Raw genomic sequence first — 16,704 nt, forward strand, 5'->3', positions numbered from 1 at the left:
CTTGTTGACCAAAACAGAGCAGACCACACCACATCTTTTACCCCTCATCTCCAGAGGCAAACAAGGGAGCAAGCATCTGTGAGAACTTTGGGTTTGGTGTAGGGGTTTTGTGTGGTGGTAAAGTTTTTCTTCTAACTTGTGTTTCTAAAGAAAAACTCTGCAGGCTCTTGCTGTTCAGTCTCAAGGCAGTTTATTGTTGGTTATCTAAAATATTGTCTTCTTGGGCTGCGGCTGTTTGGTCAGCAGCCCAGGCAGACACACACACACTCCTGTCACCCTCTCTGTCTGCTGTCTTCTTCTTCTCTACCCCCGCCCAGGGCTGCTGCTATCTTTTATAAGATATATTACGTGTTCTATGTTTACAGTTTTTTCCCAATACCTACTACCTATGTTACAAGGTGCTTTTCTACTCTAAACCAATCCATAAGTGCCGCCATCACCAAGAACATGGAGGCAAGGAAGAAGAAGGAGGAAGAACAGGATCAACTCACTTTCCTCATCTTAGAACTTTTAACCCCTATGTAAAAAGTAAAAAAAACCCTGTACAGGTGTTAAAACCCCCCTGTACAACACTAAAAAATTTTCCCCTCTATTTTGTAATTATTTTTACTATACTATCTAACCCTTTGTGACTGTTTGTTCCACCTTTACAGTTGGTAACTCATTCTATGGTTCAAACTCAAAATCACAGCTGTTTTCAGCTGCCTGCCAGGGTCTAAAATGCTTCCAGACCCAGGCCTGTAACCTTTAAAAATGTCTGAGGGACATTTTGAGTTCCAGCAAGCATCATATGATGTACACTATCTTCCTGCTTTAAACATTTTTCCCCTGTGACTGCCTCCCCTGACATTCAGTACCTTTAGGTCACTGTCTACTGCATGCCTGTTTAATGTGGGCATGTGGATGATACTGCTGAAGTCAGAAAGACTACAGACAAGCATAAGCCTTATCGCGATTGGAGTTGGTAAACTTCCAGGTTTTTAACATAGCCACATGGAGTTCTTACTCCAATGACATCTGCAGTACTTGTGTGAAGTTCTGAGACCATTTTCTTTTTACAAGGTAAAATGTAACCTGTTAGCCAAGAAAGTTATCACAGATTCCTGGTGGTTTTTGATCCTTTCACACATCTCAGGATTTAGTGAGTTGACTTAAAGCTAGATTGGATATTGGTTTTGGCTTTAAGATTTTGTCAGTATCTTCAGCATAATGAGTGTATTGGACATAGATAAATGCCCACAAACTGCTAAGAAAGATAAGTAATTACTGCTGCATAGAAATAATTGCAAACTCTTTCCATGAGAAATTTTTTAATCTTCCCTGGTCCCTTACCTTGCAGGTTCAGTGAACTTATTCTAGGCAATTATATATGGGGAGCACACATCAAACTGAAAACCTCACTGGCTTAATTCTTTCTGCTAAGCACAGAGTTATTCCCTCTCATCATGACAGCACAATATCTATTTGATATTTCTTTATATGATTCTTTTGTTTTAACATGGCTATTTGGAAGCTGGCCTGTGTTGCAGGCTGTGCAGAGGCACAGGCACAGCATAAAGCAATACTTTTGAACCTTGGATTGCAGCACTCATGTCCTCACTCCCAGCAGCAAGGAAGTCAAGAAGTTATCCCAGCTCTCTCAGGTAAACCACTCACTGGTAAACCTGTAAACATCACTGATATTTTCTTCTGGCGCCCTGGATGCAACTTTTTCATTTACCCTACTTATGAATTCTTTCTCTTAAATCCTTTGCAATTCACCTCTAAAATGCAGAAGATGAACATTCTCTCTCCCTCCATGGTGTCCAATTACAGAAACATGCAATTAGGGATGTTAATGACAGATTATTAGGCATTAACCTATAATGCCATCCACCAATAGCAGCAAAAATGGGTCACACTGTAGGCATAATTATCCTGGTTCTCTAATAATACACCCTGGTTGTGCCTTTTTTCTGTGATATATTCATTGTATTTCAGTACAAAGTACGGGCAGCTCTAGTTGTGTTGGAGAGTGATCTGGAGCAAGCTGCTGAACTGCTGGCACATGGGTCTGGCCTTCAAAAAGACTGAACAAACTAGGCTTTAGCATCTTTCCAATGCAGAGAAAATCAATAAGGGACTTTGGCACCTGCCTTTGTTACCCACAGTTAGGAGGACAGGTTCTATTCACATAGGGATAAACTGAGGGACAGCAGGAGACAATAGGACTCCTTGGACAATAGGAATGGTGGGCCCACTACTTCTGTCTGCTCAGCACCAGGGTGGTGATGCAATATTCTTCAGGGAAGAGGGCACATAAAGGGGTAAAGGTGGGCAGGCAGGAGGAAGAGAAATGCAGTGCAGGTGAGCGCACCGGATGAGACAGCTTAAGAGCACCAAGGGAAGTTGTCTGTGACAGCAGAACAGAAATTCTATTCTGTAAATAGAATAGAAACATGAAAATAAGAGTGACCAAGAGAGGAGAAAAATGAAATGAAACTAAGATATCTGAAGGCATTGTGCAAAGTTTTGTGCTGACTGAGAAGCCAACTACTTTGTAGCGTGTGCTGCAGGAGAAGTGATGCAAAAGTGAGCTGACTGCTTAGAGTCCTTAATCATTTTATTGACTACTTTCTCTTGTCTTGTTAATTAGTTAGTAGCAAAGGCAGAAAATAAACTTAACAGTCTTTCTTGGCTTTCTTGCCCGTAGTCTTTCTCATATTTAGAATGGGCTCCTTAAAGCATTCTGGCCAGGGCCAGCTACACAAATCTAGGAACTGATCCACGAGGAGATCCTGGAAGAGACTATTTCAAAGCTGTCTAAAAAGATCTTTTACCTGCCTAAATGCTAGAATACGTGTTTTCAGTGCATCTGAAGAACAACCAAGGGGGAAAAAGAAGAAAAATAGTATTAATCCTACTTTTGGTTTGACTATGAATTAAGCAAACTTTACTACAAGTTTCTGAGGTCTTGTTGAAGGCACTCTTACATGCAAAGTCTTTGATGTTTCTGAACATGCTGGTAGTGTCAAAAATTTGTGCTGTTACCTCTCATAAATGACATAAATAATATGTTGAGGCTATTTCCATGAAATAAAGGGGAAAATAATATGCTGAGATTCTGTCAGAACACTTCTGCTGTATTGTCCTGTTTTTGGTGAGAGTCCTGATGATGAAGGGATGTTGTAGACAGTGAGTGTCAAAAAGATGTGTCTAAAATGTTGTCCTAGCATGTTGTTAGTATAGAAATTGGCTTACACCCAGATGCCTGCCTTATGGATCTTAGAAGATCAATGGATGGGCAAGAAAGCAAGAATGTGAAATACAAGTGTATGCTCGTGTGTGGTTTGCCTGACGTTGCCCTCATCTCCTGTGACTTCCTGGGTGGTTTGCTGAAAAGCTGTGCCCAAGGCCAATTAAAAACCCACCAGCCTAGGGAGAGTTCCATTGCAGAAGGGTCAGCAGCAATTCCAGCCTTGAAGTTAGATGCTCAGGTCTGTGTTCAGGTCTATTGATAAATTTTAATTTAATTAAATAGTAGTCTTTTGCTGCATCTATTTAGTGTGTCATTCCAACACCTCAGGACTCCAGTGGTTCAAGATGGTGGTTTAAAGGCTCCCAGTTGCTTGTGTTGGTGGCATGGCACTATATTTTTTCCTGGCCAGGTGGGTAGGCAGTAGCCCAGATTGAGATAGGCAGCAGTGATCACACCAAGTTTGCATTGATCAGTTGCTTCTGTCTTGTGTCAGAGCAGTATTACTGTTTGCTGTTTGGTCTGTAGTAGAACCCAGAGGCTGGAAATGCTGGTGGAGTTTGGTAGCACCAAGAGGAGGAGCAGGACAAGGAGAAGGAGGAGGAAATGCCATCCCCATAGAACCTACAACCCCAGCTCCCTTGCTTAATTCCAGGGAAAATAAAATTAATGTTTATGGCTGATGAAAATGCCCTTCTTCTCCAATACCTGCCTTTGGTGGAGGTGCCCAGCAGCAACCTCTGCCAGGATAAATTTCAGAGACCAAACAGAAAACCCAAATTTGCCAAAATAAGGGAGACTTAAGCCAGCCTATTTTTAGAAGATACTCTGTGGAGAAAACAAAGTCTAATTTTAAACAGCCTTTACTGTTGCAGTAACTTATCATTTCACATGTGACCTTGGGAGTTTGTTAAATCTTGTTAACAGCCTGTGTCCCACTTAGCTTCAAAGTCAAGCCTTCTTCTCTATATCCTGCTATTTTCAAGGCACAACATGAACACCATTATTATTAGGGTGTTCTGGTCTTTAACAGTTATGTTTTGAGAACACTACTTCAAACAATTTAAGGTCTCTTCGTGGTAACTGTGGGTTCAGTGTTTTTGTGTGTGCTAATCTCCACTTAATCTTTCTTACCACTGCAAATAACACGGAGGAATAGATGCCTTTGCAGAACAGCACAGCTTGGAAATTGTGCTTTATTCATTACTGGCTGTGAAAAAGTCTGTTTTTCCACAAATTGACTTGCATACTCTAAATTTTAGAGATATAAGAGGTTCTCAGATAGCAGCATGGGCTTCCTCCTTAGGAATTACATGTTGTATCTATAAAATTCTCTCAAATACTTAGAGTTGATCCATTTGTGGCAAATGAAGTGGAGAGGGTTTGGTCCTTCCCTGTGAGAGCCTCTACAGTTTGCAAGCTGTATGTCGTATTCGCAAAGGCTCAGGGCAAGAGGCTCACCTCTGAACATGACTCTGCTTCCCTTCCTTAGTGAGCCACTCCCATGGCACTTCAGCAGAGCAGCCAACGGAGCAGCAAGTACAGTTGGCTGTAGGACAGAAATCCAACTGACAAGTCCTTGCAGACAACAGATCCTTAATATATTTTGGTCTTCTGCAAGCTGTCACCATTCAAAAGTCGTTGGCAGCTATGTGCCAAAGGATGCTCAAGGCTGCAATATTCAAGCATCCATTCCACAAGGGACCAGGATGGCAGGGAAGGGAAGCAGCAGCCCCTCTGTGGGGGATGCTTTGGGCTCCAAAGACAGTTCTGTCCTTGGTTTTGAAGGCTGGCAAGGAATTGTGGGATCGGTGAGAGGGTTTGCAGTCTTGAGAGGCTTGTTAAAATGTGTAGCTCTGAACCTTTTCCTACAGTGTGCTGTCATAGGACTGGCTTGGGAAAACAGCTGAGAAACAAGTGGGACCAGAGCATCAAGAGGTAGACAGGGATGGGGTGGTCTAGCCCATGGGCTTTCAACTGTGACTGAAAATGAGCAACAGAAACCTTAGTGCACAATTTGGGTGCACCTCAGTTCTGCACATCTCTTCTGCAGCAGGAGCAGCAACAGAAGACAGCTGTGGGCAGGGGCAGCACCTTAGGAGCAGCCAGGCGTGCTGCGTGGGGCAGCAGTGCTTAAAGGGATCACCATTGCACAGCTGCCAAGCTCCCTTGCCAGATGGCACCACCTCTACACTGCAGCACTGGAGCAGAGGTGGTGACAAGAGTGTGCATGAGCATGTGACTGATCAGCAGTAAGTTCTTCTTTCTTCCCATCCATCTCCCTTGTGAGGGTGTGAGCAGACTGTGAGACCTAACAAACCTCAAACCCACTGACAGCAAGTTTGCAGAGCCTCTAATTTCCGCTGTTTACCAGGCAGGTCCCCCGAGCCTCAGTCAAAACCTTGCTGGTGCAAGAGCTCCCTGTCTTCCCACCCTTACTCAGCAAACTGCCAGCAGCACCCCCCAGACATTTGTATTCAATCACAGAATTTAATCACAGAAAGCAAATTTTGCCTGGCCACAACTTTGAAAGGGACAAAAACAAATGCCTCAGGTCACAAACTGTTATATCTGATCCTCCCTCCAGATTTACCATGGGATTTTTTTCTCCACCTGTTATGTGGTGTTGGTGTCAGAGTCTCCTCCTGGTCAGATGAATCTTATAAGAAACTTGGTTATTAATCAGATTTTGTGGGGATTTAAGGAAAGTTGCAAACACAAACAGGCAAGCAGGAAGTTCTCACTGTCCTTATGAAATGACTACCACTGTTTCTCTGTAAAACCACACTTGCATATTTCCTCTGCTGTAGCTTCTCATGCCTTTCAAGTTCCCCAGGGGAAGTGAGAAGAAAAAACTCATCAGAGAAACAGATCAGGCGTGAGAGAAATGATAACTGATGATACTAATGGCACATTTAGGGATTTTGGGGCATAAAATAGGCATAACATCCATATGCCTCTCTGAGTTGCTATCACTACTAGCCATCCACAAATCTGAAATTATTTAAATAGTAAACTTAAATATGAAGGGTTCTTAAAAATCAAGGAAACTAGTTAATAAGGAAAGCATTCAGCCTAGGAATAGCACACGTCACAAATAAGTGCTAATGTCAACAGGGCAGGAGATGAAATTTATACCTGAATTGCATTCATGGTTTTGTAGAATCATAGAATATGCTGAGTTAAAAAGGACCCACAGTGATCATGGAGTCCAATTCTTGTCTCTACACAGAACACCCCAAAAATCACACCAGGTCCCTAAGAGCATTGTCCATGCTCTTCTTGAACTCAAGTTTGGTGCTGTGACCATTTTCCTGGGGAGTCTGAGTTTCCCTCAGTTTAGAGCATGCAAGTGTCATCATGAGGACATGTCAGCAGAGTGGTGAGCAGAGGGAGGCTGCCTGTGTCACCCTGACCTGGCCACCATGGGAAGAAGTTCTGACACTTGTCTCTCCACCCTTGCTGAACTGTGGTTGTCAGCTGAACAATAGCTGACTAACACATATCTGAGGGATGTTAGAGGTGGTTTCCAGAACATGGCTCCAACAGTCTTGCCCAGGTCACATTTCTGGTTACATTTTGGTTTGGGCCTTGGTTTAGTAATCAGCTCTCATTGAGCGTAGCACTTAAGCAACAGTATTGTGTGACAAGTATTGGGGTGTAAAGCCTTTGGGATTACAAGTCCCATACAGCTCCCCCAGTTATTCATATGCCTGTGTGCCCATTGAAAAATAAAAGCTTTTTGCTATTTTTTTTTTTTTAATTGCTGTCAAGACCATTCTTCCCTCCTGTTCCAGCTCCAAGAGATCAGGAGCAGAAGCCAATACTCAGATGCTTGTTCAAGTCCTATCCTGCCGCAGCCTGAAGCAAAGTGCTACACCCCCACTGACAACTCAGCTTGACTCCTACTAACCTGCTGTGGGCAGGAGCATTAGCTCAGTTTTTCAGTCCCCCTCTTACCCAAACTATGGAAGTGTTTCTTATTCTGCTGGGTCATGCATTCAAATGTGAAAACTGTGACTCATTAAAAGGGCAAGTTTGGACGGGGGAAGGGGGTTACAGGAAGGAAGAAAAACAGCTTGGAAGAGACTTCCTGTTTATCCACAGCTTGGGAAAAAAATTGACACAACAGAATACACACACCCTGGCTCCATTATCTTTGCTGGCACAGTGCTGGCTTGGCTCTGTCCCTTACCGCTCAAGGCCAAATCCATCCCTGCCGCGAGCGTGTTTACTTGAGAGGAGCTTACTCCAGAGAGGAATCCGGTGCCCGGAGCCTGAATGCTCACAGCGTGCGAGCAAACGCGCGGGGCACCGGAGCCCCGCCACAGTGCCCCGGCCCCGGCCCCTGGCCGCACCAGGGAGGGCGCTTTCTCCTCGCCAATTAGCAAAGTGGTGGCATCGCTAAAAGAAGTTGAATAAACACATTCAACCCAGCTGGGTTTCCCAGTTTGCTCTGTTCTCACCACTCTTCCTTCTGGGCGCATGGTGGGGCCCCAGCAAGCTCGGTGCCTGTGCACTGCGCTTTCATTCAGGTCTGGTTGGAAAGAGCTTTTAGGAGAGAGGAGGAGGGGGGAAGTAAGTAACCCTTTTGGCTTTCTTCTTTTACAACAACTGTCTTCTCTTTTTCTTTTCAGGGAGGAAAAATGCCAGCTTCTCTGAAAAAGCTGAAGCAAATGGCTATTTTCATGGGACTGTTCAGCGGCGGGGGATGCATCGTGATGTATAATCTTATGCAAAGTAAGTCTTGGTGTTGTTAGCAACCTTATTTCTCCTCTGCCCCTTTCACTGGCTTTTGTGTAGTGAGGAAAATAGCAGCATGCGAGTTGTGAAAAGCAGATGAAATTAAGGCAGGAACTTCTGGGTTCTGCCTCTGTAGGTTCCACTTTTTTCATCCTCAGTGGTTTTGCTCTCCCAAGAGCTGCTATGTGCATTTCCAGAGGCATCTATTGCATAGGGAGCAGGCTGTTGTGCTCAGGAGAAAGTCTGGTTTTTTGGGGGGTTTCCTGAGGGTGATGGTGAAGAGAAAGCTTCACCTGCAGTAATCCAGGTTTCATTTCTTAACTGAGATTTTGTAACTGGGCAGTAGAAGAGGACCGTCTGTGAGAAGGTGTTGAAGTCTAGCAGTTTTATCTGTAAATCTCTGTGTGGTGCTGGCCCTTAAATACAACATACCTGTGAAGTGCTAAGAAATCATGAGTTTCTCCTGAATGAAGTACAGATAAGAGCAGTCAGCACTGAGAAGACCAGGACAAAGAGAAAAGCTAGACAGGTGATGTTGCTATTTATATCTAGTTGTTTATTTCTAGTTGCTATGTGTCTTTGGCCAAGAATCCACATTATTAGTCCAAATAATAGATGTTTATTTTTTCTAAAACTGCTTTTAGGTACTTAGCATCAGAGCAGAAATAAGCTCGGCCTCTCTCTCAGAGAGTGCCACAGGCCTCTTGGCCCTTTGCCTCTCCCTTGTTGGTGCTATCAAATGGTATTGCTTTTCACCGACCCTGATACCAGAGGATGCTGCCAGAAAAAAGTGTAACCAAGCCTGTTTCTCAAGCCCTCAGATAAGTTCTGAAACCTCCCCTTCATTTTACACATATTAATAACAAATCAGACAGGGCTAGAAAGCAGGCTTTAATTTTAGGCAGCTCATGCCCCCAGGCTCTGGAGTACCTGACAGAAATATGATGCTTATGCTGTAAAATATTGAATCTGGCTTTAACAAGGACATTAGCATTTTTTAATTTTCAGTTTCAGCACTGTTAGTCACCCCCTGTGCTACACAGCAAGCCCGAGGGCTGATTCCCCACATGCCTTGGCTGTGCAGTCAAGTGGCACGTTGCAATGGCTACTTCTGGCCCTCTTGTAATTTCAGTGGCCACTGGGCAGCTGCCTGATAACTCAGACAGGCTGCTGAAAGGACATTTTCTGCAGCCAAGTGTGTCCTTCTCTATCCTCTAAACAGACACAGCAGCCACACTTAGAGCCTTCCTCCCTTGGCTCATGCCTGGGGCTATCCCAGTGCCTTCTGTCCAGTGCACAGAACTGGCCTATACGTGGACTAGTGAGGAGCGAGTGGCCTCCACAGTGGTGGGAGCAATTGGAGAGGATCCGATCCCTTCCCTTCCTTCAGGCTGAAGGGAAGTTTGCATGCACGTGGTCTCTGTGCAAGCTTGTACAAATACTAAGGTAATCCTATTTCTACTTATTCTCATCACCTCCACACCCTTCTCATGGAAGCAGTCTGCTCAGGCAACTCCAGCATGCTTTCAGCTCCCCTGCCAAAAGATGTGGGGACAAATGGATTAGTTGGGCATTTAATGTCTAATGCATGAGATGCTAACAAGGAACAGCTGAGAAGGAACACCAGTAAATTAGAATCCATTTCTCCTCCAACCTGCAGGATGAACACAACATACTTTTCACATAGTCTGAATGGCTGTTTGCCATGATTTATAGGTACTAAAGGGTGAGCATGCTGCAACAGCTTTGGTTGGAGCTCCTTAGAATGTGCCAGGGGACACAGGAGGACCAACACAGGTAACAGCCTAGCAAAGCTGTTTCTATGCCAACTGGATGCTGCCTGCTCACAGGGGATTGCCTCTAATTAGGGTGAGGGGGCAGCATCCTTCTGCCTCATGCTCCAGGATTGATACTGACAGGCAAGAGACCAATAAACAAACCTTACACCTTGTTTTAAACCCTTTGAAACATGAAGGCAAAGTTGCCAGAGTAGGATTTAACAACCACAAACTCTTAGCTTAACTCTGCCCTTCTTGATGTCAAAAGAGTGAAGTTAAGCTGATATGGAAACCCCAATAAAGCAGCCTTAAAACTGCTAAAAAGCGAAGCTCTGTCTCCATAAGGAGGGTCAGGAAGTCTCCAGCTCTTCAGCTGTGGCCTGTCCATTGGTGACCACAGTACAGCGTTTCACAGAGCAGCAACTGTCCTCCATGAGCCAACACCGCAGCGTCCATCTGCAGTGCTGTTGTGGCTGCTTGACCAGTAACTCGAGTGGTGCTTCTGAGTGCCTCCCTCCTAAGGCATCCGTCAGCAGAGTTGTAGCTTCATGGCTGCCACTTGGAAAGCTGCACCAAGACCACAGCTAGAGTTCCACAGCAGCAGTTGTTCGCCTCTCAAAGTCTGCAAGATAGTCTCTATTCTTAAAGTATTTTATGTACCTCAAATAGAAAAAAAAAATAGAATTTTTATCAGAATATTTCAGATATTCATCCTTATACCTTTTCTCCCCTTCCTTTTAGATAACCTACAAATGTATGAAAACAGGGGAGACACAGCCATAAGCTGAGTTGTAGATCAGAATGGAACAGGCCATGTTTAGAGCCCTCTTCACTTAATGAGCTGAATAACATTTTCTTCTCTGATGTAAGGGTGTGTTTCCTCCTTTAGCCAAATTTCTCCTAATTAGTAGTTTTGGACTGTATTTCAGGGAGGGTGTGGTCATCTGAAGAAAATGCCTTTTTCTCTTTTTTTAAGATTATGTTTTGATTTTAAGTGAAAAGTCTTCTCACTACCCTGTTTCTCTCACATAGAAAGTTTTGCCAGGACCCAGTATTACCAGCAAGCTTTGGAGCAACTGAACAGCAATCCTGATGCCCTGGAAGCCCTGGGTGCCCCCCCTCTTAAGGTTCACAACATCCACCTGACAGATGGGAGCAATCGCGTGGACACAGAAAGAGCGCGGGTAACGCTGGGCGGGCGGTGTCACAGGGTGGCTTCCTGAGATGTCAGGTGACAGGAGATCAGCCAGGGGATTTTCAGCGGGTCATGAGTCACCTGGGGGCACTGGAAGGAAGCAGGATGGAATACCAGTTGATCTGGAAGAGGAATGGATTTCCAGAGCATAAATCTCCTAGCTTAGAAACAGTAGGAGCAGCATCTCCCTGTTGTGCTGTATGGGCCCGTCACACAATGCTGAGGAGCCTCTCAAGACAATCAGTTCCCCCCTCACATGGTAAAAGCCACAAAAGCATTTTCAGAGACATATCAGATCCAGCTTTAAAATAGCACCTGCCTTCCTTTACCCCCCCAGATATGACCCATGCTAGTTTTTAGGGCTTTATTGAGAGCAGTTTTACAGCTTCTTACAGGCTGTGCTGTGGTACAGCATAAATGGTGTGGTTTTTAAGAGCACCTGTAAGTTTGTGTCATTGAGAGCAGCTGCCCAGCCTGAGACTGAGCATGATGGTTACTCAGTGACTGGAGAATGCTGTGCTGGCTGCTGAAGTATTGCACAAGGCTGCCTTGTATCAGCTGAGGGCTGGGCCCAGGCAAACCTTGCAAACGCAAGTCCACTTCCACTTGGCATTGAAGCCCCAAGAGTACTTCCTATCAGTGTTTTTACCCCTTAATCCAGGACTGGATGCCCTTCCCTTATTTTGTTAGTAACACCAAGTGCCCCTAGCAACCTCTTCAGGTCCTTCACTAGGGTAACTCATCACATTGGAATAATTTTGTTTTTACTGGTGAGTAGTTATGAATGCCAGGGACCAAGCAAGGGCATTAAGGAATGAGTCAGATGGTACAATGAAGGAATGTGGCTATCAGGGTAAGATGAAAAAAACCCCAACCTTTAACCAGCTCACATAAAATTACTTTCCATTTCACTTCAGCCAGGCTGCACTTACATGATACCCTGGACCAAAACATTTCCTGCATTTCATAGATTCCACCAGGGAACATATCTAAGGAAAAAAGTTGTGCAAAATCCCACACAATCTTATATACTGACTGAAAAGAAGATAACCTTTCCCACGGGTGTTTTTCTATGTCACTGTTTAAGAATGCTAGTTACTTGGGTGACTCAGGGTGAAGTCAAACCCTGCCTTCTACTGACCTCACCCAAGACACAAATCATCAACTTTCTTCTCTGCTTTTTCATGCTCTGAAGTATTCATGTTCTCATGAAATAAACTGGTTAATCATCATTATGCCACAGGTCAATTTACAGACTTTACAACATTCTCAGCTCCTGGGTCTGTTGGCAAACACCTGGCATTGTCTCTGTGATTGCATCACCACCAGCAAATGCTGCACCTGAATAATTTCTTTTATTCAGGCATTAGACCCAGTGCAATTGGCCATGGTTGCTGCTGCAGCTCCAACTTTGTTTGTTAAACAGATAAATGATAAAATTTGTGACACCAAAAATAAAAAGAATCACTGAACATCTCATTGCCTCAGTGTGTGTTAAGGACTGATATGCAGAGGATCTCTAACCTACAGGCTAGTAATGGTTATGGGAAGCTCTGACAGTTCAGGTCACCTCTGGATGACCATACATTCTGCTAAGGAAAGGTGTTTGCTCATAAATATTTCAGGGATCCAGTGGTTTTCCCTGGGGGTTGCAGCTATAACACAGCACATTCTTTCGCAGAGAGAGATTAATGCATGGCAGAGCAGACATACTTGTATAGCCACACACACGTATTAGCTGTTAGAGTAGATCAGTCCAATTCTGAAATACAATAAAAAAATAAATTATAGTGTTAAAAAGGTGTGAGCTCTTTGACTAGAAGAGGTAAATGTCTGTTTCATAATAAGCTTTGCTGAATCTTTAATGTGCTTTCACATTTGCAGATAAAGTTACCAGTCTCTGGAACAAAATCAGCGGGCTACCTCTACATTAACTCAAAGATGGACCACTCCCGTCAGTGGTGCGTACTGGGGGGTAACAGGAGAAATGGGAAAGTGGTAGGGGAAAAGAGTAGAGCAGCATATTTGCTTTAGTCATCCATGGTGCTGAGGTCATGCACACAAGTCAAGCAGAAACTCGTGTCTGAAGCTCTTGTCAAAGGTTATTATTTTCATTAGGACAAAAATGTAATTTTGAATCCTTCTCTCTGAATGTGAATAGAAGAGGAACATGTGCCATTCCTGTTTGTTAAATGTGTTCTGCAAGCTGTAGCTCAGTACATATCCAAATACTGTGAGCCAAGGTAAAGTGTGGTCTCCTCCCACCTCACCTCCCCACAGAGGTGCAGAGGCTGTTGAGCAGCAGTCCTAACTCTGGTCTGGTATTACGGATTGCAGTAAGGGAATCACGCATTATATCACAGCTCTGCAAGGCGAGCTGAAAACACAGGATTTGTTTTTCTAAGCTATCCAAGAAGTGTGGTCCTTATGGTTAAAAAAAAGTGCTAGAATGGATGCATTATAGTAGAAGGGTACTCTGATACCATATCATATAGAAGTGACTTTACATTTTCTTAATACTGAAGCCTCTAAACCTCCTTTGTCAACAGTAAACTGGTTTTTGGATCTGAGCAAAGAATTACTACATTAACTCAAAAGTTTTACTAGATGCAAACCTCTTGTGAGGTACTTCTATTAGCTCTGTTTAGAAACCAAAAAACTACAAAACTTTTACTCAACTGCCCCCAGCCATATGGTGATGTTTTCTATTCATAATTAGATGAGCATGACTTACTGGATTTCTCTTCTAAGTATGGGGAGGAAGAGACAGGCACTAGGCTGGGACTTGAGAAACTCAGTACTGGACCTGGCCTCCTCCCTAATAAACAGGGATAACCCCAAGGGTCTGCAGCCCCATTTCTTGCACACCTCACTTCCCTGGTGCCTGAGCTGTGATCTCCTCACTCCTCCTTAGCCCCTCCTCACAGACAATTCCCTGTTATTCCTTGTTCACAGTTACTATGAAGGTAACTGAAGATTGCAAAATGCAAAACTCCCAAGAAATACATATGCACTACAGCAGTGCATACACATTTCTTGGAGTTTTGTTTTAAATGGGCTCTTTTTACATTTCTGCAAATCTAAGGAAAAGAAAAGGCATCTGCTTGTAAAAGGATTTGTGGCAGATAAATCTGTCAGACTCCACCAAATCCACCCACGTGCAGTGTCCTGTGCACAGCTTCACATGGGGCTAAGACAGGACTTGGTGCCCTTGCATCCTACTGAGGAACTAAAAGTAAAACTGCTGGGAATAAGGAGCAGATAAGCAGGCCATCCTGATGGGATGCTGCAGAGTTCATGTGTGCTTTTCCAGGGCAGCTCTTACACTGATACAGACAGAGCTCAATGACAGCTGTAGTTGAGTGCTCTGTGCAAGAGTAGCTGAGGCACCAGAGCCACTGAAATGCATCTTTGTGCAGAATGTCTGTAGTGTTTTATTTCTTTTATAAAAGAGAAGACAACTGAAAAAAAAAATTTGGAGTCTTTGACTTCATTTGGTCCAGAGGGAAGTGGCATTTACCCAGAGGCAGGCAGTACAGGGATGGGGAGGATGCCCAGAGGCAAGGGCAGCCAAGGCACTGCAAAGTTACTCTTGCCTGCCCTGAAGTGACCAAGAGAAGGACTCAGCCCCAGGCCACACTGGGGAACAAGCAGGTCACCCCCAAGTCCTGTTGCTTGGCCTGGGTTGGGGGTGGGAGCAGAGGGCTGCTGAGCAGAGCCGTACTGCAGACCCATTGCACAGAGGTGCAGCAGCCTAATTACCTACTCTCCACTGACTCCAGCAAAAGCAGAGCTGGGCCAGTGCCAGGAGCTTTTGAAAATATCCTATTTTAGTACCCCAAAATAATAGTCCTTTCCAGCTGGAAAAGCAGCATGAGCAGTTTCTCAGAAGTGGGTTTGGAGCAGAGCTTAGAGGAAGGAACAGGCTCCCCCTCCGTCTCCAACAAATGCAATTTTCCTTCTTAGAGTAACCACTGTTGTACCCTGTCAGGTTTTCAGCAGTCACATTGAGCGATCACACAGTGTTCAAACTCTTCCAAGCCAGAATAATTCCTTAGCAACACTGTCTGGCTCCAAGGCTGGAGAGGAGTGGAGCAAGGAATGCACCCGCAGGACAGAGAGGAAAAAAAGCACCAGGTCAGGGAAGGAATGTCCTAAGAAGAGCTGGCAAGTTTTTATTTGTATTACAACAAATAGGAACATGCATATCAGACCTTAAAATCTGGGCTATGCCACGATATTAGGGAGACCAGTTTTCAGAAGCTGGCACTCACAAACCAAGTTTTAAAACACTTGAGGGAATTTTTAAAAGCACCGAATGTGTGGAATTATTTGTTCCTCTGAGCCAGCTGTTTCCACACTGACTTGACCATGTTAAAAGTGATTGCTACAAGTTAAAAATCTTCTTTGGTTTGTGTCAGCTGGTGCCTTCAGGATGTCACCTTGAAACTGCGGGATGGTCCAAGTATTCCCATTTACCACTCTCCAGTGGAAAGCATTGGTGTGCAAGAAGGCTAAAAATCAGGGACAGCTGCATCTCCGCCTCCCATTGAGCCAAAGGAGCCATTAATCGATTGCATCCTGCTGTGTCTGTGAATGTACACAGTTGTCACAAGTGACAGTTTCACTTAAGCGGGTGCTCTCAAGACAATTTTCTCTCTAAGATTTACCTTATTATTGTTGTAATTGTAATTTATTTCTTTTGCTGGTTTAGTCACGTGTTTAACAGAAGTCTAAAATAAATATCTTGCAAAAGAGTTGCTGTTGCAGAGAAGTCATGTGTTATGCCCTGTGTGTGCTGGTATTATGAATTTGAAATAAATAAACTGCCAGGAAACTGAGCATTGTTTTACAGTGGACCAAAATCAGGACAAGTCAGTTTCTCAAAGCCTTGAGAAGCCTTGCTGCCTCAGTTCCTCCCCATTTCTCAAGGTCTTGCCTAAATCAGGAAGGATGAAGCAGCAAAAGTGAAGCTCAGCAGCAGCACCCACTTGTCAGGTAGATTTGGACCCACTCCACTTATCAGGTGGATTTGGACCTTCACAGTTATCTTTGCAAAGCTCATGGGATAGCTGAGGCCACTCAACTTAGGAATTCCAGGAAGAGACCTGCTGCTTACACTGAAGGTTACTCAGAAGAAGCCACTGGTTCACACCAGCACTGCCTGATGAGTTTTGAGAGGACATTTAGGGAGAAAACCATTTAGGAGGGTGCAGAACAGATGAAGGCATTGCTGTGGTTTCCTCTGACTATGACAAGAGATTTTGACTGTGCCATCAGGCAGAGAATTTCCCATCACCAAGCAAGTTGAGGAATAAGCAAAACACCCCAAACTAACAAAAAAACATCCCAAACCGAAACAATTTCCAGTCCCATCCCAAAAGGCCCATGCAAACAATTGCAAAACCTAAGACACAGTCTGAGGGACAAAAAAAATACAAGTAACTGTCCTGTCTGTAGCAGGAAGTAACACAGGAGCCCTTAAGAACATCCAGACAAAAGAGTGTTTTGAATTCACTGTAATAGAGATGTTTAATCTCTAGATTAAGAGTGGCTGTAGCTAAGGATAGCCCAGAGCTTATACCACTCCATTCTCTGTTCCTCACCTCTCCATCTCATCTTCCAAATTTGAGTCCAAGAAATCCAAGGACAAAGGCACTGTAAAGCTTTTCAAGAGCCATGAGTATTAGACAGAGAAGGGAGAGCTAGAGCAAAGAATTTTAAGAGCAGTGAGCATTTCTTTGTTTAAGAAC

General features: G+C 44.2%; 1 protein-coding gene across 8 annotated transcripts in view; it reads left to right on the forward strand.

Moving 5' to 3' along the window:
• The window catches only part of COA1 (cytochrome c oxidase assembly factor 1), a 52,388-nt gene extending 36,680 nt beyond the window's left edge, over positions 1–15,708 (forward strand). For 6 of the 8 annotated variants that reach the window (XM_085570221.1, XM_085570226.1, XM_031503929.3 and 3 more), the window contains 4 exons: positions 7,873–7,975; positions 10,789–10,940; positions 12,836–12,912; positions 15,373–15,708. In XM_085570221.1, coding sequence (XP_085426347.1) covers positions 7,882–7,975; positions 10,789–10,940; positions 12,836–12,912; positions 15,373–15,469 — 420 coding nt within the window. In that variant the 5' untranslated portion in view covers positions 7,873–7,881 and the 3' untranslated portion in view covers positions 15,470–15,708. Of the gene's footprint in view, positions 1–5,288; positions 5,488–6,714; positions 7,771–7,872; positions 7,976–10,788; positions 10,941–12,835; positions 12,913–15,372 lie in introns of those variants that run through there. The other 2 variants (XM_085570243.1, XM_077786345.2) reach the window with 2 other exon arrangements.
• Positions 15,709–16,704: the final 996 nt, after the last annotated feature.

This window comes from Lonchura striata, chromosome 2 (assembly GCF_050655825.1).
Source record: "Lonchura striata isolate lonStrDom1 chromosome 2, ASM5065582v1, whole genome shotgun sequence".
Taxonomy (NCBI): Eukaryota; Metazoa; Chordata; class Aves; order Passeriformes; family Estrildidae; genus Lonchura; species Lonchura striata.